The sequence below is a fragment of the Passer montanus genome, unplaced genomic scaffold, assembly GCF_014805655.1.
Source record: "Passer montanus isolate IOZ18808 unplaced genomic scaffold, ASM1480565v1 scaffold14, whole genome shotgun sequence".
In the NCBI taxonomy this organism is placed as follows: Eukaryota; Metazoa; Chordata; class Aves; order Passeriformes; family Passeridae; genus Passer; species Passer montanus.
In genome coordinates, this window is record NW_024360941.1 from 12,158,568 (window position 1) to 12,178,201 (window position 19,634).

The following is a 19,634-nucleotide window of genomic DNA, read 5'->3' on the forward strand; positions in this document are numbered from 1 at the left end:
TCTTCTTTACAAGAGCTGGAAGGTTCTTTCCATGTTTGTACATTTAAAGTGCTTGCATTTTGAATCAGCTCAGGAGATTATTTGAAGATGCAAGGTGCTGGGATGAGAGTTTCAAATGCATTGTTTGAGCACATTTATGAGCTTTGGAGTCTGGCATTTGTCACATCAAAACATTTAAATTGTTCTCTGTTTTTTTGTTGGGTTTTGCTTTGGGTTTTTTTTCTTCTTTTGAAAGGGGTGCAAGGGGGTTAGTCAGAGAATAGGGATAATGGCTTTAACAAATGGAAATAGTTTGTGTGAATAATTCCAGAAGCAGGTCCTTATTCAAGCACTATTAGAAACACATTTTAAATCACTTTCACTCATACATTATTGTGTGCATCCTTTGAGTTTATAATAGAAGGTGGCACAAAATCAATTCCCGATATAAGGAATTCTCTTTCGGAAGAGGTTGCATGGCATCTGGGGTATTCCTGAAAGATCATAAACTTTTTTTTCCTCTTTTTCTTTCCTTTTCACATGCTCAGAATTTACCTAGATTATCGTGGCAGCTTTCTACAAAAGTACAAAATCCTGTTAGATAAAGCAGAGGTGTTCAGGATGAAGTTGCTAGCTAAAATCCCTTTCTGCTTCTGAAAGTTTACCTCTGTCTCAGTTTACTGCACTTTTAGAAAGTTGGTACTTCTTTTTAATGGATATTTTATTTTTTTCAGCTAATAGCTGGTTAATGAATAGCCCTGACTGTTGCAAGGTTACGAGAATGATGCATCCAATACAAGAGAGGCATTTGGAACATGGGGACATTTCCAGTGGTATGTCTGCCTTGTTTTGTGAGACACTATTTATCATTAAATTGACATTTCAAACAGCTGGTGTAGGTGCTTCACTTTGTGAGAGACAGGAATTATGTCACAGGACTTGTCTCTTTTACATCTTGGTAATAGATAATGACTATTAAATGATGCTATTAAGGATCAAGGCTCCAATAAGAGGCAGTAGAAAGACTTCCACATAATCTACTGTTGACAGTAGACCTCAGGCATAAGATCACAGAAATTACAGAAAAATGTCTGAATGTTGTGCCCAGGTTTCAAGAACCTGTCCACCAGTTGGATCCTCTTTTCACAATGCTTGTTTATAATTCCTATTTGGTATGTTCACAAGCAGTGAGAAAATGGCAGCTTTTCATGGGCTTTAAGCATTGATAAGCTTTAAGACAAAACCAGAGCAGATCTTTAAAACAGCTTGGGAACTTTTTGCCATGCAGCAACCAAAACTCATTTTTCCATGGTATTTTTGTATGCTATAGAAATGGGCGATACGGAATGCTTTGCTTAGTATGATTTGTTCACTTCCAGAAAGGTTACCCTTTTGGATCCCTTGAGCATCAAGGTAGGAACAAACTGAGAGCTGGCAGTCCCTTCCTACCTAAATGCTTGGTTAGGTGCTCTTACCCTTATTCCCAGGAGCAAATTGTCTGCTCCCAAGACTCCCACCTCATTCATTGAAGTAACTTAATCTGCAGCATTGTACTAGGTCCAGCCTGACCTGAAAAACCCTGCTAGCTTCACATTCTTCCAGCAGCAAGCCTGTGCTGCTAAGCTTGTCAGTGTCCTTCTGAGCTGATAAGCAACTTGAAAGGTGGGGAGGATGAAATCATGCTCTAGACAACATTGCCATTCTGGTTCCTTTGCTTGTGGCATGATGTTATCACTTCAGAATCAAGATGGAAATTATAAAAAAACATTTTCAAAGCAGTTCTGCTGCCCTGCAGGGGTTTGTCTTAATGCTTGCTCCTTTGTAGCCTGTTTTCCAGGTATTCAGATGCTTTTCCAGCTAACATACTTCCCACAGCTGCCTTCTGGTAGGGGCTTGATTCTGAAGATAGAGGCACTTTGGGGTCTTTGAGTCCCACCTCTTGCAACTGCTGCAGGTGCCCATTAAACCTTTCCATAAGTGATCAGTTTTTAAAGCAGATTTTGTTCCCACTGTTCCTCTTAAAAGATTCTGCCATTACTTACTGCTGTCATGGCTGGCAGTCTTGGTCTCAGTTCCAGTCTGGATTTCCTGTTTGCTGAAACTGCTGTTTTCTGGGTGACGTGTGGTGAGTGTCTCCCCCAGTGCTGGCTCACTTGGATCCTTACCATTTGTTCTGTCTAAGTGTATAGTTCAGCTTAAGGAGCAGTAAACTTCCGTGGTGTAAAGTCAGGTATTTTTTAAGGTTTACATTTTAGCTTAGAAGAAGGATTGTTGAGATGGGCATGTTAGATGCTGAGTAAGTTTTTGGAGAGAATCTGTTCTATAGTATATCAGCTGTTTCCTTTTGGTTTCTTTTCAGTTTGTTTTCTCTGTATGTATGATGAACAAGATCTCTGTCTCAGACTTAAAATATTCCTGCTTTCTTCTTGTAACATTTCTTCAAGCTTTTTTTTTTTTCCTTCTTGCATGCATGAATTACTTAATGCCCTCCATCTGCATGAAAATGTTTTGTATATAATTCTAAAAGCTCCCTTAGGACTGTAGACTTTTTTAAATGAAGCAATTTAAACATTTTCCACACAAATGGGCACTTGGGGCAAATGTCATTATAAAAATCATAAGAATATTTGTTAGGTATTTTCACAGTTTATTGTTGGGGTTTTGGTTTTGTTTTTTTTTTTTTTTTTTTTTTTTTTTTTTTTAGCTTTCAAGACCTGCCTCTCCAGTCACAGTGGAAATTGCAAGTCAGAGAGAGTCAGCATGATTTATGTTACTGGCAGAGCAGTAAGGCGTTTGTAAGGCTGGGAAGGCAGACATTAATAAGGAGGAGAAACAATAGACAGTCTTCTCTGCTTCAGTCAACATGGTGCAGGTGTTGAGGCTGATGTAATGCTGTTGCTGCTTTCCTACTCTGAGTTGTACATACATATTTATAAACACATGCAAGTCAATCAAGACTTGTGTTCAGAAGATAAATTAATCTCACGCAAATTGAGATACAGAACAAGGCAAAAACGCTTCAATCCGGCTCAGACTAAATGAAAGTTTTCATTTTAAACTAATGTGTTAAGATTCTCAAGTTTCAGATGAGGAAATACATGATACTGGATATTCTTGTAAGGACATATGTTGAGACTTGTTTTGTAAAATTTGATGCTTGCATACAGTTGACTAGTAGACAGAGGCTCTATTTTGTGGAGGGTTTGGGATTCTAAGGAAATTGTTTTCTGATTTGAAACAGAGCTCCAAAGTAGACAGATTTCATGTGTAAGAAAATCCAAAACCCAGTATTTTTAGATCACATAGAACACTAAATTCCAGCAGAATCAGACTGGTTTGTTTCAAATTTGACTGTTTAAATGTTTTATATATTGCTCTACCTAATGCAGTCTTTTAGAACAAACTAATTTGAAGGGAGAGAAAGAAACACTTCTTGCAGGAATGCTGTAACAGGAAGTTCTGACATTTGTCAAAATATTTCTCCCTCTTTCTAAAATGAATATGTAAAAAAGTATGGTTTTCTAATACCATTTAATATCAGTGGAATTGTATTCTACACAGTAGGATGTCTGCCATTCTTTGTGACTATGTCATGTGTGTTTTGGGGAGATATTGCAGCAGTGGGTGGAGAAATGCAGGATCCTTCCTGTCTTCTGCATGTTATTTTCAACTAGAATGATCAATATCTGATGTCTAATAGACCATATTCCTTGGGAAGCTCAGTTATTACAAGTGATGGTTTTTGCCACATCTTTGGAACTACCGATGAAAATGGGTACATGCGGTCTCTATAAGAACAGCAGTATTTTTAAACATATTCTTGAAATGTGTACTTGCTACTTTTATCCTTGTTTATTCTAGCTGCATGTCCTTACCTTAAGTCTTGATGGTCTGTTGGATATGACAAGCAAAGCTTGCTTTTGCAAAACTTGCCCTTTGTAGTTGAAACCAGTGCTGATAGACCTGAACCCAGATGCCATGAAAATGAATGGAATTTAGTAAGCCTTTTTAAAGCCCCTTGAAAATTCCAGCTGCCACATGGATCTGCTGTCAGGATGGTGACTGCGTCAGTCATTTTAGTGGTGAGTGGCCATATTACCATGCAGTTTTGTGATAACTGAGCCGTTCTTACCTATAACTGCCAGCTCCCAGAGCAGGAGGTCCTGCTTCCTGTGGCAGACTGCCTCCTACTTTGCTCTGAGACAGGATCTTCTCTGTCTTAACAGGGCACCCAGTCAGAGTTTGGCATACAATTTTTTTTTTTTTTGCAGGAGTAGCCTTCTGCTAGGTTAGCTCCCTAAACTAACTCATGAGAGCAGATCAGGCGTAAAAGTGGGCTGTCCTGGCTTGGATGAGGACAGCAATGGATAGATAGCCTTTAGGCTGGGTAGCTCTGTTGTGCAGTTAGGCATCTGTGATGAACGCTTTGACAAATGATGACTCGTCTGTGCAAGGACTTCCATTTTCCTGTGAACAAAGGAGAAGTACCACAGGATACCACCAGCATGGTGGTGGATTCCTCAGGCCATCTGAAGCAGTGATTACAATATTCAACAGTATTTTCCAGATTTTCTTGTCAAGTTTTAGCACAGATGAGTATGTAATTTCCATCATACATCTGATGTGAGTGTGTCAGGGTATGTTTGGTCTTTTTATTTCCTGTTTAATCCTATTACTCTCTTATAGATGAAAGATTTCTGGCATGGGAGATACCATTTTTCATAAACTATTCAATAAGTTTTTCTAGACACTTAAATTTCAAAATAAATGAAGTCTAAGGGGGCCAAACATATATCTAGGATATGGCATGTACTAGGAGCTGTATAGGCAGGCCAGAGTCTCTCTGAACTGGTCAGCTCTGTTAATGTGAGCCAAGTAACTGCTGAACCACAGTGTTTAACACAGACCACAAAAACTGTGTGAATGGTCAGTGAGCTTTCCCACATGGGCAGCATGAATCTGATGCAGATACATTTCTGTTAATTCCAAATTCCACTCACAGCACTGAATGCAACACAGATGTCTTGAGTGGCATTAATGAAGGAAATATAATTGCCAGCATATAAAGATCTTGGAGATTATTGGCAAATAGAGAAGCCAAAGTAATACCATGTGAAATTGATGTATAGGCTAGAAAATGTTTCAGCACAGTATGGTCATATGGCTTTTTAAAACAACTTTGCACTGTCTTCACTTGTAGCTTCTATGCTGAGTCTTGGCCAGAGGTTGTATGATCATAGGAATCACCTGCTCTTGTTTTTTTATACTACCTGGCATGGGTAAATTTGATTTATAGAGGAGTTGGTTGTTTGGTTGTTTTTTTTTTTCCACTCAGCTCTTCATTCATTATGAAAGGACAGTGCCAGTGGTGGTGTGGATATTGTGTGTGCATTTCCAGTGTGTAGTTGCAGGGTGAGGGACATCCTAGCACTTATGCTGCTATCCAGTAGTTCTCAGTCTTGCTTGCAGGGGTTGGGAATTGCCTTTCAAAATTGATATTACTCAGCTGAGTTACCTTCTTGATCTTTTTTATCCATTGTTCAAGTGGAAAGTTTCTGTTTAGTTCACCTCATCTCCAGTCATGGTTTGTACGTCAAAGTTTGGAATTAAAGCATTTGTGCTTTAATGTGTGCATTAAAACACAAGTTGTGCATCTTCCTTAAGTAATTAAAAATTGATGAGTTTATAAAGAGAGGAATATTGAAATTCAGGCTGTGATTAACTGGCTGCTAGTCCGATCTAAGGTCCCTCTGTGCCTGAGTGCTGGAGGAAGATGAGGTCGTGGTGCTGATTCTTGACCATGGCACACTGCAGACACCTCCCGTGTCTTACCAGTGTTTGCCCAGCTGTGTCCCAAACACCAAATTACTGTGACTGTAGTACTGCTTTAGCATTCTTGTAGATACCCATCAGCTAGGTGTGGTTAGGCTGTGCAGGTTGCTGATGCTTAAGGACCATGAGGTACACCAGCCCTAAAAACCAAGATGTGCATTTACACTTGTGAAGAAAGCCCTCAGCCCAGAGTCAGAGCAAAGTTCAAATTCATCCTCAGGATCCACAGCAGGCACCTACTGCTACCCTGTGATTTGCCTTCATGAACTTATTCTCCTGCTTGCTTTTGATGAAACCAAGGGAGATGCACAATGTGGTTTGATTTATCTTTCAATTTGCTCTGTAGCTGTGGTTTTCAGCATGTATGCTGATCACTATTTTGACAAACCATATTTTGGTCATAGAACCTTCTGCATGCATTAAAAATAGACGCAGTGGGTCTTTCTACTTCTTGTGCAAAATCATTTCCATTATGGTTGCCCTTTCAGACAATAACTTCCTTCTAAATATAGGTGACTAATCAGCTGAAGTTTTTGCACAAGTTCAAATTATACTCAATAGCAGCCAGAGAGGAGCATTTTGCTTTTGGTCCTTTGACCCCCTTAAACTCTAAAAACAAAACAGCAAAAACCTTGGGTCAATCCTGAAGCCACCTTGAATTGTAAGGTTGCATAAAATACTTGAATTGAAATATTTTGAAGTACTTTTGAAGTGGGAGGTGGGTTTAGTTACAGTGGCTGTTCAGATTTATTTCTGTCATCTGCAGCACACATCCCATCACACCACTGCCCTCAGGGAGGCAGAGGGGCTTTTGTGCCTGTACTGCTTTTTTGGAGTACCAACCCCAGGGTTTCTTGTGAGGACAGAGTGCTCGTAGATGAATGGGATGGAAATCTGCTTTACCGTCATGTAAAATCAGCAACCTCTAAAAAAACACAAAGCCCCACAACCTCCAGGCCAAAGAAACCAATCGACAAAACCCCGCTTCTTTTATTTTTGTTTCTGGGTTCTCCCTGTCTGGGATTTTGGCCGTTCCTGAAGCAGCAGCAGCACACGGGGGTGCATGTCCTGTGGGAGTTGCTCATGCATCCAAAATGGCTGGGGCGTGGGTGGCCTTTGCTAGAAGAGAACATTCTGCTGGGGTTTGGTTGAAAATGTCGTGTAAGGGTGGGAGTAGCGTCCCATCTTCCGACTAGGCGCATGTTGCTGCTTCTCCCTGTTCCGGGGCCCTAAAGCGCCGGCAGCTTTCCGCGGTGTGTTCGGGGTGGGAGGCGCAGGGCCCGGGCGCCGCGCTGCCGTGGCGGAGGGCGGGCTGCCGGCCTCGGCGCTGCCGCTCGCCAGGGGCCGCGGCCCGGTGCCGGGGAGCCGCCGGGCTGGCACGGCCGCTCCTTCCCCGTTTGGCTCGCTTGCCCGCCTGGCTGCGCGATGAAAGCTTCGTCAGCAGCGCGGCGCTGGGAGGCTGCGCTGCGCTCCCGCCTGGCCGGCGGACGGGCTGTGCCGCGGGGCAGCGCTGCCCCGGGGCCGCGGGCGGTGCCTCGCCCTGGCTGCTCGGCGTTAGCTTGGGCTGGCAAGTGACGGTGCTGGTCTCTGCAGCGGTTCGGGGGCACGGAGGCGGCCGGGGCGGCCCCGGCGCAGGCAGCGCACGGCGCGGCTGAGCGCGGTGGTTCGTGTGGCACGGCTCGGCTCGGCCCGGCGCTCCGGACAGCCCGGGGAAGCTGCACAGCTTAGTGGCAAAGCGAGTAAGTCTAGTCTATCTAAGCGTTTCCTTTGAGGTTCTTTATTGCTAGTGCTGGAGGGCAAAAGCAACAACGTTTTTAAATAGGTTGCAAAATTTCAAAGCCTATTTAAAGCACACTGAAACATCTCGTCAGTCTGTCTCTGTTGTTTTTTCAACGTTTTTAACAGTTGTCCTGCTGCAAAATAGAAATACAAATTTTCCATACTGGTGGGTAAGACTCCAGGTGAAACCTTGATCAGCTACTGCAAACCTGTCCAATGTTTTCTCCCAGTTCTAGAACAGAAATTGGTATTAGTGCCTACTCTCATAGTGCTGGAAGTATCTCCTGCCAGCTCCTGTAGGGCCTTAGTAAGGAATCTTCCTGAAGTTGCCAAATACTCTCACACTGTACAATTGCTTGTGCTGGTTGCATCACGGGTCAGACTGAATATTACAAGTTAGTCTGTTTTAGGACTTTTAGATCTTAATCTTAAAATCTGGGACAGTCCCTGAGGGATAAATCATGCATACATAGTACACCTGATGTGTTGGACCTGCTGCACATGTGAAATGAGACTATATGGATTTAGTAGCTAGTTTCCAGACATCAGGCCTGAGTTTCCAGGCATCTAGAAAAGTGGGTAATCCAAAAATATGGGAAAAGTCTGCATCTGTAAGCATGCATGGGCCATAGAATTTCTGTAAATAATGTAGGTAAGTCTGTTGTCATCCGGTATCACCCTTCCTTTTATCCCTCCTTCCCCCAGCAGATATTTCCAGACTTCCTTTTGTATTTTTTTTCTAGTCACTTTCTGAAACTTACTACTAGCTTTGAACACTTGTGAATAAACTAACCAGCAGACCCTTGAGGAGAGTGGTCTGACTGATGTCTGCGCTTGCAGAATCAAATGACTGAGGAGTCCAAAGGTATGAAAGTTGTTTCAGAATTCATCTCCCATGTAATAGCTCAGAAGGTAGCCCGCAGTTCATTCCATTACTCAGGAGCTGTTAATGAAAGCAATACCTTATTTTACAGTATTATCCAAAAAAGGGTGCATACCAGACAAAGACAATTTACAACCCATTTATTTTCAGCATTCTCTTAATGCCCATTATTTGGAGTAAAACCCATCTTCTGACAGACCAGCTTCTTAGTTCCCTTAATCCTGCAACAAAGTGATAATCCTTTATTTGTGACCTCATAAACTGTTGCTACAGAGAATGCTGTGATATCAGAAGGCCAACGCTGTGACTTCACTGTTGGTGGAAGCCATAGTTGAAGATGCCCCACTCTGGAGATCTGAGGGGCAGTTTATATCCTTTTGGTATTCAGCAAGTGCTTCCTAAGGAGCAGTATCTGGCAAACAGAATTGCATAATGTTTGTCTACCTAGGTGATGAATGAGACAATCAGAGGCTGTGTGTGAGGGGATGTGATGATTATGTTTTCAAGATAATTTTTGCCCTTGAAAGATGTTATCAGGAAGAAAACAGTCACTGGGAAGCTTCACTCAGCTTTTGTATCCTCAGTCTCCAAAGATATGAAGAATAGCAGAATTGTACTCTCTAAAAGCAAGAACTTCTTACTCTGTATACCTTAAGAATATAATTTTGTAACCCCTAACTTTTCTTGGAAACACTAATTACATCAAAGCTTCCATCAAAAAATGTTTTTCAGGAGCAATGCAAAAGACATATAAATCATATCCAAACTCTATGCCCTAAAGTAGACTTTTAGGCTCTTGTTTGTAGACAGAAGTATGAAGGAGAAGTGTCCAAGACTTTCAGGTATTTCCAGATATCTTACCTGCCTGGATTCTTTTTACATTTGAGTGTGAGCTTCTGTGCCATGTTCCAGAAATGAGTGCCTAAAATTAGGCTTCTTAGTAAGTCTTGATTTTGAGAAGTACTGATAGTACAGCAGCACTCAATGAAGATAAAGGGAAATGAAAACCCACATCAGGTTTGAAACTCAAGCTGTGACTATTAGAAACAACATATGGCAAAAGAAGCCACATTTGGCTTCTTTACTATCTCTCCCTTTTCCCATAACAGGGAGATTTTACAGAAATAGTACTTGCAACTCTAAATGTCAATGGTTATGTACTCTTGAAGACTGAAGCTATCAGAACCCAGAAAAAATACTAGTAGAAAGTTATTTCCTTTGTTTAAACATTTAGTTTTTGAATGCATCATGATCATATGATTGAACAACAGGAAGACATATGCTTACCTGTAACAAAGTTGTATTTTATTTTTACTATTGTTTATTCCATTTTTAACTTTCACCTTTTTATGCATGATACAAAAGGTAATGCAGATGAATTTAGCAGGATTGTGCATGTACTACCAACCCTATTGATAAAATTTCTGGAAGTTGTACAAACTAAATCAGATTAAACAAAACACTCTTACTCCAGAACAAATGGCTATTTACATAGGTATAGTTACACCCAGATAGTTCTGACAGTAAATTAGTGTTTTAGATCAGAGTCCTGAGGCCAGTTTCCATCTTATCCCTGTTACACAGATGTTCTCCAAATTATGTTCCAAGCATGTATCAAACTGGATACTGCGTAACAAATCCATGTTGGAATAACTCAGTTAAATGTAGCACCAGAAATGAAATACCACAGTTTAAAGCAAAAATTCACAGGCATTATGCATAGGCTTTGCAGACCATGCAGGACACCCTTTGGGTAGCCTCACATTTTCAAGTTCTTGTGGATTACACCATCTTTGTATGAAACTACACGTGCATGTGTGTTTTTAAGAGCTGCTCATAAAGCAGCAGAACACTTCTAAAGACACTGTTGGTGATAACATGCTTAACTGCTTTCACATGTTTCTGGTCAAACCATTAATATGCTCCCTTAGTGATGTTGTATGTATGTCTTATTAGCATGCACACTACTAATTTACTCTCACCTTTCTTTACTGTCCTGTAAGCTCCCACCCTTCCCCTAGCTTTGATCTTTCATCATAGAAGCTTAGAAGTAGCCTTTTGGACATGAAGCTAAATATTTCTTTTTAGCTATTCTGCCTGTTCCAGACACTGGGAGGGGAGGAGGGCTCTTTCCAAGGCAGTGTAGTAATGTGAAGGTACCCTTGGCAGGAGCTTGGTGCTCTTCTGGGGGTGCTGCCTTTGCTGGGTCATTGGCACCTGGGCTCCGCCTTGGGTCTGCAGCACAAGATACATTTGTTCTTTCGGGCTTTTAATTGAGACTTTGAGTGGGGGCTTTCACTGAATTCTTTGTGTGGCAGGGGGTGAAGGTCAGCCCAGAAAACAAAACAAAGGCAAGCACCAAGTGGATGCAAAGCACATGCAGATCAGCTGTCACAAAACAACTGTCCTTTGTTCATTTATTTCCTCACTGATACACGCAGCCATTCCCACTTGGCTTATTCCAGCAATCCTGTAGATCCTTACTTTTCCCCTAGCCTTCCTACAGCTGGAGGTACTAATTTTATTTCTTACCATTTGGTTATTATTTCTGCTTCCATTTAGCCCTGCTAAACATTTAGATTGTTCTAACAAGTCTTTCAGAATACTTCTCAGATGCTGCATTGCCCGCTTTAAGAATCAAACAAAAATCAGCTCTTTCCTCACACTTCCTTTTAACCTTTCCTGTGTTCTTTCCTATATTATTTCTTGTTTTTCTCTCCTGTCTTCTTCTGCTGCTAATTCAATCTTTATAGCCTAGGTTTTTCTTTAGGTAGCCTCTGTATCAACTCTTTAAAGCTTGTAGCTAGTCAGATAGGAAGAACAGCAGGGGTCTCAAAAAGTGCATTCAGAATTACTTGTATTCCCTGTAGAAGTTTCTGAGGGCTGGTCTGTGCCGCAGTTCCAGCCTCCCAAAGGGGGTGGCCAGGTGAGAGAGAGGCATGTACCATCCCCTTCACCATGTGCAGTGCCATGTTTACTGATAATCAGAAATGCTTTTGCAGCAGGGAGCCTTCTCAAGCCCTGGTTCTGACCGAGACGTTTTTTACCTAAGTAGGAGGTGCCCTCAGGCCTGTGAAATCTTGGTGAGTTAAAGTACTGCCTGTGGAGATTGCTTGTTTGAAAGAATATGATGGTAACTATAAGGACTTGTTTCTTATGGCCAAGAGTAAGGAGTTACAACATGGTGACAAGATATAAGGAATTACTTATTTTATTGTTTTAATGTGTGTTAGAAAAATAACTATCTTGCTACGGTGTAAAATGCAGTAATTCAGAGTTTGGGTTTTTATGTCCTCTATGCTTTGATCTCAACATGTTTTGATACATTATTTTTTTCTCACTGTGTCCTGTGGTAACTTGTGGAATTTGTTAAAGAAATTATCTTGATTCTCCTTTTGCTAGTTTTTTGGTTTAGTTCAGTTGAAGGTGAGATCATCATCAGCTCCTGAGATCATCTCAGGAATCTAGCCTTGATATCCTAGTTTAGGTCTCTCTATACTGAATAAGAGGGCAAAGAGACAACTATTTTTATGTGCTCTCATCTTTTGGAAAACTGGGTCATAGCGACACTCAGGGAGCACAAGAACTCCACGCTCTAGTGCTTTATAAATGCTTGGTTAAAGTCCAAAAGAAAAGTCTTGTCAAGCTTAGTTTAGTGTAGAGAGGAGGAAAAAGAAGGATGGCCACTTCTGGGCCCTGTAAATGGTTAACAGGGCTTTGTGCAGCAGGGATCAATACCAAATGTTTGGGGTTTAATAGCCATACAAAAATCTGAAGGATGGAATGGATAATGAAGTGGTAACCCTCTCTGTCAGATCGCAGTTGTTCAGGTTCATTAAGACTGCTGAGGAGGATTTCAGAAGGGACTAGCGACAGCTGAGTGAAACAGCTGAGCAATTCTGCAGAGTAGTGACATCAGCACTGTAGTATAAAGCAGTGCAGTGGGCACTGGCAAAATAGTGCTTAAATTGGTTAAGTTTTGTGCTTTTTTAGGAGCATGGTCTCTGCGTGTTGCTGGAGTCAGTGGTGAATGCGTTAGATGAGTCAGGAGTGGTAATTAAAAGTCTAAACTTAAGACTATAAATGAGGAGGTATGTAAGAAGTCACGCAAGAGAAGTTGCTCTGTGAAATTGGTAATTTTATCCTTTTGGATACCGTGTTTGGTTTTATGGCTCATGTACAAGGCAATTTTCAGATTTATGAGATTTCATTTAAAAATGGTAGAGCAGCAGGTAGAGAGGTATTACTGTTTTAACAGTAGTAAAACTTCTGTTATAGGTTTTAGTTTACTGCTTCCTGTAAATAAGTGCTCAAAAGTAAAAGATTTGTGAAATGGACAGGAGGAAATATTTCATCCAGTGGGTTAATTGTGGGAACCCCTGGTTCCAGGTACCGTCATTTATTTGGAAATGTAGGTTTTGGTTGCTGCATTTGCTGATAGTTATATTCATTGGGATAAAAAGTCAAAATATGCCAGTCCCTGAGGATCTCTAAAGAACTGTTTCTGTCTGGAACAAGGGCATTTCCCTTTAAGGTGCAGTATACACTAGTGGTAATGTGTGCAGTTGGATTTCTAATGCTTCCTCTATAAAATGACTGATGAGCATGAGGGAGGCAGCAGATTTGGTGAGTTGCTGAACTGTTGTGCCATGGCATTTCCTTTGTTCCCATCCTCATAGATAATCCCCACACAGGTGAGAGCAAAGGACAGAATTTGAAAGAATTTTGAACCACTGTGGGAAGCAGGAGTCTTGCATCTACGTCATGCAGGTAGAGAATAGGGGCAGAATATACTAATACAGCTTCTTCATGTATTGAGGTGTAAAATATTTCAATTTCACTTTAAAGTACATCTTCTTAAAGATACTCCAGCCATATTGAAAACTCTGCTCTCGACCACAGGGAAAAAAATGACCCAGTAAACTCTCAACTGCTAAGTCTTTGGAGCATCTAACCTTTTCTTTTTAAAAGCACTTCGGCACTAATTTAATTGATTCCATGCCTGGCCTTTTCATCAGTTCTCTCCTAGCCAGGAAAAACTGGGCTGTTAAAGGCTGCTGCAGTACCATGGGACTTGTGTTCAGTGTTGCAGGTTCTTATTTTAACCTGATGTTATCTGCCAGTCATCACTATTGGTTTGAAAAGCTGTAACCACTGCAGTACTGTCTTTGGGCTGAAAATCTTTTAATGGTTACAGCAGTCAATATAAGTGAGAGAGAATGCACTATGTCTTCGGGTTGTGTTGCTAATTATTACTTCACCTTTCAAGAATTTTTTTTCTGCTGACTAGTTTCTTGCTGAATGTTTGCTGCAGCATCTTCAGCCACACTGCATGTGTTCTGGCTAAACTGAAGAGGATAGTGAAGAACATGTTGTTAAGACCTTCAACAGCTGTGTTTTGTGCTTTCAGAAGTGTTTGGAAAGGAGTATTTTTATATGTGTTTTTAAAATTTCTACAAGAAAACACCTAGGTTTATCTTTATTTGTTGGGTTTTCTTTCTTTTGTTTCTCAGTTGCTTACTCTCTCTGGCCAAACCTCCTCTAGTGTCAGATTTTTTAAATGCTTCTATCTTTCCTTGCGTTTGCTGCCAGAGGACAGGCAGGCTTTGTTTTTGAGGGGGTGGGGTGTTGGTGTCGTTGATTACAATATAGCATTAACATGAGTCAAATTAATTTGATAGTAGCAGATTTCTATGAAAAAGCTCCAAATCCTCCTCCCTTCTCATTTTGTGGTCCTAGCGACAAAATATGTTACAGAATTCTTCTGTGTGGTTTAAAATATCACATACTTTCCAGTGAGCTATGATTTAAAGAAGTTGAATTTAGCAGTTGAATTCTAAAAAGACACAATTGTTTTACCTAGTGGGCTTTTTGAGGGAGGGAGTTGAGTTGGTTGCCTTGGTTCTCCCGTTAAGACTTGATGTTTTCATTCATATGCTGTTTCCTGGGTGGTTGTATCAGCAAGTGTCACACTGGATAATGATTGTGTCCTGCATTAGGTAACACTTAAAGCATTGTTTGTTTTTGGTCTTAGGTTTTGAGATTCTTTTTTAGAATGTGGTAAGCAGAGATGCTTAAAAATGGGTAACAGTGGAGAAGAATTGGATGATCAAAGATCCTTCATCATATGCACAGAGTGAGCTGTTGAAGATTGTGGAAACCTAGGAATATTTGCTTCAAGCTCACTTGCAGTCAGCATAAAAAGGTTAACTGGACCTGCTTGCTCAGTTGTAGGGTGGCAGTGAGCCCCCAATAAAATACAGCTGTGGGGAAAAAAGCAGGGTATAAGGTAGGGTATTTCTACTAGGAGTAAGGAAATTCCAATTTCCAATGCAGGTGGGAGGTTAGCTGGAACACTAGAATATGGTGCAGAATTCTGGTTGTTGCTTTTAAAGGAAAGTTACGTAAGTTAATGTGGAGGAGTCCTCTAACAGGATTAAAGGGACAGGAAGGGCAGACATACAAAAGAGCTCTAGGAGTGTGATTTTTAAAAGCCAGTGGACTGAGATCTGAAGGAGGGGAGGTGTGTTCTCTGCTAATAAACTGGGATGTAAGGAGCAGGAGTAAGAAAAACAAAAGAGGAAGAATATTTAGCTCCTAGACAACATTAGCACAGAAACAGATGGGCATTACTTGTTGAGATTTTAGTGAACTTAATACCCTGATCATGTTTCCTCTTGTGATTTCTTAAAGAACCAGGAGATTAGTTCAGGTAAGTCAAGCGGAACTTATTAGCATACTGCAAGTAAGTTGTTGTTAGTGGAGCACTAATATGTTAAAATTTCTTGTATTAAGAGATTTCCTAAAGAAATGGAAGTGTAAGTTGGTATCTTTCTGATGTTCCTTAATCTGGTTTCTTCTGAGGCCACAGGGTTCCTGGGCTGTGTTCCTAGTGTAGTGACTGGGTGGTTCCTGCTTTGTGAAGTTCATTCTTGTAGAGCTGATCATGATAACCAACACTGAAATTAGCACAGTTGGTTGAAACATGGTTCTAATAACACCAAGGGTGCAGGTTTGATCTCTTTATGAGCTGTTTAGTAGTGTTGGACAAAGTCTTGCAACTGGGTCTCTTGCAACTCAGAATATTCTATGATCCTGTGGTAGACGCTATGGTCTCTGCAGCTACAGTGGCTCAGCACTGATGGCTGATTTTAGCCTCTGAAATTTGGGTAACTGGTAGAGGCAAGATGGACTTGCACTCTTGATAACCTTCTTGGCTTCTTTTGACGTTGTTCTTTTTTAAGAACAACGTTTTTTTGTTTTCTCTCTGTGTTATCACGTGTGTGGGTCTGTGTGTGTGTGTCCCCATTTTAGCATATTCCTTTCCTTCTCTTGAGTTTCCATTTAGTGATTGGGAAAGGGCTGTGGCAAAGGAGGGGAATCCCAGGCTCCAACTTGGGAGGACTGAAAGATATATGCAAGCTAATGTAGAGTTTGACAAAGGAGTGTGTGCAAGCAAAGAAATTGGGATTTTTACGTCATCTGTTTGCTCAGTGTGTGATGAAGATTGATGTTAGGCTATACTTTATGTTGTACTGGTCTATTTGGATGCACGTGCATGCGTGGAGTTATGCAGAGAGAAGTATGTGGTGTGTTTGTACTGTATGCTATCTATCAATAAGGCAGCTTTTGTTTTAGTACCAGCCTCTGCTGTCGGGAGGAGATGTGGAATGGAGGAACAGAGCATCTGCCCTGGCTGGGGAGTGCATGTGGTATTTTGGCTAGGCCTTCCTCCTGTGAGGTCGTGTCCTGTGACATCACTGATGATGGCAGCACTGGTGTCCATCAACTTCAGCTCTTCTAAACATTCTCATTTATTTTTTCCCCACTGCTGGTCTCTTGCTCTCTGAGATGCTTGAGGTATCAGGTATTTCTTGCTGTTGTTAATACTGCTAAAAGGGCAGTGTAATGGTGCTGTAAAGTGATGAATTTGAATAAAGACGTGCCTAGGTGCATGCACACAAGATGTCTGCATGCTTGGTGCATTCCAGGTATCCATAGGCATCACACATACAAGAGGAATTGTCTCACTGAAAGAGCTTGCAGTTGTATTAGTCTGTTCAGAATACTTGAATTCGTCCTGAGCATATAAGTGCTAGAGAAATTTGGTAGAGAGAAAAGCTCTCTTCAGGCTGCAGTATTACCTTTAGCTTTCTTTTGCCAGTGTTTTAACTTTGGTGTTAGGTGTAAGACTACTGCAGCAAGAATTTGTGCATGTCTGTGGAAACAGTGCTGCATGCACGAGCCCATTTAGCTCTGCATGACATTTGTCTGGTGCAAAGGGGAAGAAGATTGGAACTGTTGTTTTTACTTTCAATAAGTGCTTGTTCTAATTCACTTTTAAATTTTTCTTCATGGAGTAGGTTTTCTTGCTGTAAAGTGGGTGTGTAGTAGACAACCAGAGTTTCTGAAGGACAATCCTATGGGACCCAGAATGTTGTAAATGTCACGTTGGATTCATTAGATGTGTTGTGGCTGATGCTGCAGCTCCAGGGAAGGCAAAAATTCTGTAAAGCTGAAGGAAAATTTCCTGGAAGGAGGCCTTTTAGGGAACTCAAAAATTGTTGACTGTGTGTATAGCAAGCCCCCAGCTTTTAATGTTGAGATTGTGGCTACTGTGTGACTACCGGTGTGGCAAAGCAGCCGTTAACCTTACACTTGTGAATCGATCTGCTGTGTGCCTTTGCTGCATCTATTTACTTGTCCTCTTGAAACATACAGACCTGTTTAAGGCTTGGTTGGACTCTTTCACTGCCAGGGTTGTTGTAGGGCCGGGGAGGTAGTGACTTTTGTATTTGTTCAGTCCTAAGCACCTGGTGTGTTCATTTGGTGAAACACATAGGAGAACTGCCTGTTCCAGCAGGTGAGTCCTAAAGTGTTGTGTTTCAAAATTTTATGGATTATGTGCCTTCTCTGCTTCAAACCATTTCAGAATGTATGGAATATAAGAACCCTTAAAGAAGTGCTTTGTGGCAAAACTTCCTTTTTCCTTTTTCACCTCCATTTTGGCATATTGGTCATGATTAGGTCATGACTAGAAATAGTTCTTTTTCAGTAAAGGCAATTTAAAGTGTTTCCTTCTTTTAAAAGAATATCTCAGAACAACTAAAAATGTTCCTCTGAAACAGCAGCCTCTGTCTCTCATCTCATACACTATTCCTATTTCTTCAGTGTCTTCCTGATGCTTTACCTTAGCATATCCTCACCAAGTAAAGGAAAACCTAGCACTGGAGTGAGATCCTGACACAGTGACCTCATTCTGAGCATTACCTTCTTTGTCAGTGGTAGCAGAAGCCGAAGCAGCTCTGCTGGCCCTCAGCACTTGGAACAGTTTGACATTTTCTGTCTGGCATGGTTTCAGGGCTCACTTTGTTTTAAGCCCAAATGGTGAATGGGATAATGAAAAATAAGCTTACAAGAACTTGTCCACTGCTTCTAATTTTTTGATTAACAGTTCACAGCAGCACAACTTTGATCTAGTGTACAGCAGAGCTGTTTGTTACATTTAGATCTGCAGCATTCTTCAGGACTGACAAAAGAGAGTAAATCTTTCTTTTTAATTAGGAGACCTAAAACTGATAAGTGTCATGAAAAATAGTGAATAGTTAAAGAAAATACTGCTCTGTGTAGGTATCTGTATGCCCACGTATGTCTGTGCATTTATTTCTGTGTATAGGGGGAGTTGTGCATTACATCAAGAAGATATGTTAGGGGTGATTTTTTTTATCTTGGCTAGAGGGTTAAAGCTTTAACTTGTCTGTGCTAATGCATGTAAATAGCTTTCTTGTCCACTTAATGAGAAGGCTGGCTTGTTATCCTGTACAATGCAGCTGGGCACTGTTCCAGAAGCATAGGCACTTCATTTCAAAGACAAAGAAGCCAGCGCAGACACAGGGAGAAACCTGGAACATTGCGCTGTGGATTTTTTCAGAGCGATGACTCATTTCAGTTCACAAAGGATTCTGGGCAGGGTAGTGAGAAGTCAGGTTGGCTGATCCATTCCTATGACTTCACTTTGCAGAGAGCCAGGGAGAAGAGGAGTGACACTGCAGAATCCTGAGGCACTGCAGTGGAGAGGTGCTTTGCAAAGACTGTGAGTGCCTTCGGAACAGGGGGTGGTATCAGAACGTGATTTCAGCCATTCCATGGAAACAGGGCAAAGAGAGAGAGATGTTTTCAAAACACTGTGTGGGAGTTATATTTGTAGTCCCTTTTAGATTCTTCTCCACCTCTTCTGTAATTTCTTAACCATTTCTTTCTCATGCTTATGTGAGAATTGCATGAAATAGTGCTCCTTTCAGTGGACCTGCATAGATAACTGCATTTTTTTCTTCAGTATGCCCCTATTTCCTGCTTCAAGAGGTGGGTGTTCAGCATATTAATGCCTTAAAGCATGCTTTGTTTTTCTTCTTTCAGGTCCTGTGGCACTGACCTATGCTGCATTCAGCCAGCTTCCACAGTGATATAAAGCCCCAATATGCACATTGTTGTTACATCACAGCTTCTCTGGATACTATACTGGAGCATGGAACCAGACCATAGGGGTTCAGGTAAGTCCCCCTTTTTTAACATATTGTGTGCCAGGAATACAGACATGGACATTTATTAAAAAATGCATTTGAAAAATATTGTTTGGGGAAACACATTCTAAAGCACACAATATATTAAAAAAACAGTCCCCCCCACACCTCCTTCCCAGGATAAGCAGTGCTACAGAAATCTCCTCACCTGAATCCTTTGGGAAAGTTCCGTGCTCCAGCAGAAACTTTTTATGATCAGTTGTAACACGTGCTGGGATATCACTTTGGATCAGGAGGCAGCTGGCCACAGGACATGAACAAAGAAAAGGAAAACTAAATCACAGGAAATACACAGGATGAATGCATGTAAGACGAGTCTGCTGACTGTGGGTAATTTAGCACCTGTTTCTGAAAGTCAGTGCCACTTGGTGAAGCTGGAGATCATGATTTTAGCTGGGTCTGAATGATTAGAAAGATCAATTTACACAGTTGAAGTTAATAACTAGTAAGGAACTAGAACTCTATTTAGGTTTGTTATACTGGTTATGGTAAGTTCAATGTGTTTTCTTAAGGCTGTGTAGATTTGGAGTGGTCACATTCTTGAAAGTGTTCATTATTTATTTTGGTGGGTGTGCATTTCA

At 41.2% G+C, this 19,634-nt stretch overlaps 1 protein-coding gene across 13 annotated transcripts in view; it reads left to right on the top strand.

Annotated features, from left to right (window-relative positions):
* STOX2 (storkhead box 2) overlaps positions 1–19,634 on the top strand; it is a 142,369-nt gene that overhangs the window by 97,282 nt on the left and 25,453 nt on the right. For 3 of the 13 annotated variants that reach the window (XM_039700089.1, XM_039700090.1, XM_039700087.1), the window contains exon 2: positions 714–812. The exons of 3 other annotated variants lie outside the window; for them this stretch is intronic. In XM_039700089.1, the coding sequence (XP_039556023.1) occupies positions 728–812 (85 nt within the window). In that variant the 5' untranslated portion in view covers positions 714–727. Of the gene's footprint in view, positions 1–713; positions 813–7,097; positions 7,551–15,093; positions 15,186–18,502; positions 18,567–18,889; positions 19,024–19,267; positions 19,360–19,634 lie in introns of those variants that run through there. 7 more of the 13 variants (XM_039700091.1, XM_039700093.1, XM_039700094.1 and 4 more) reach the window with 7 other exon arrangements.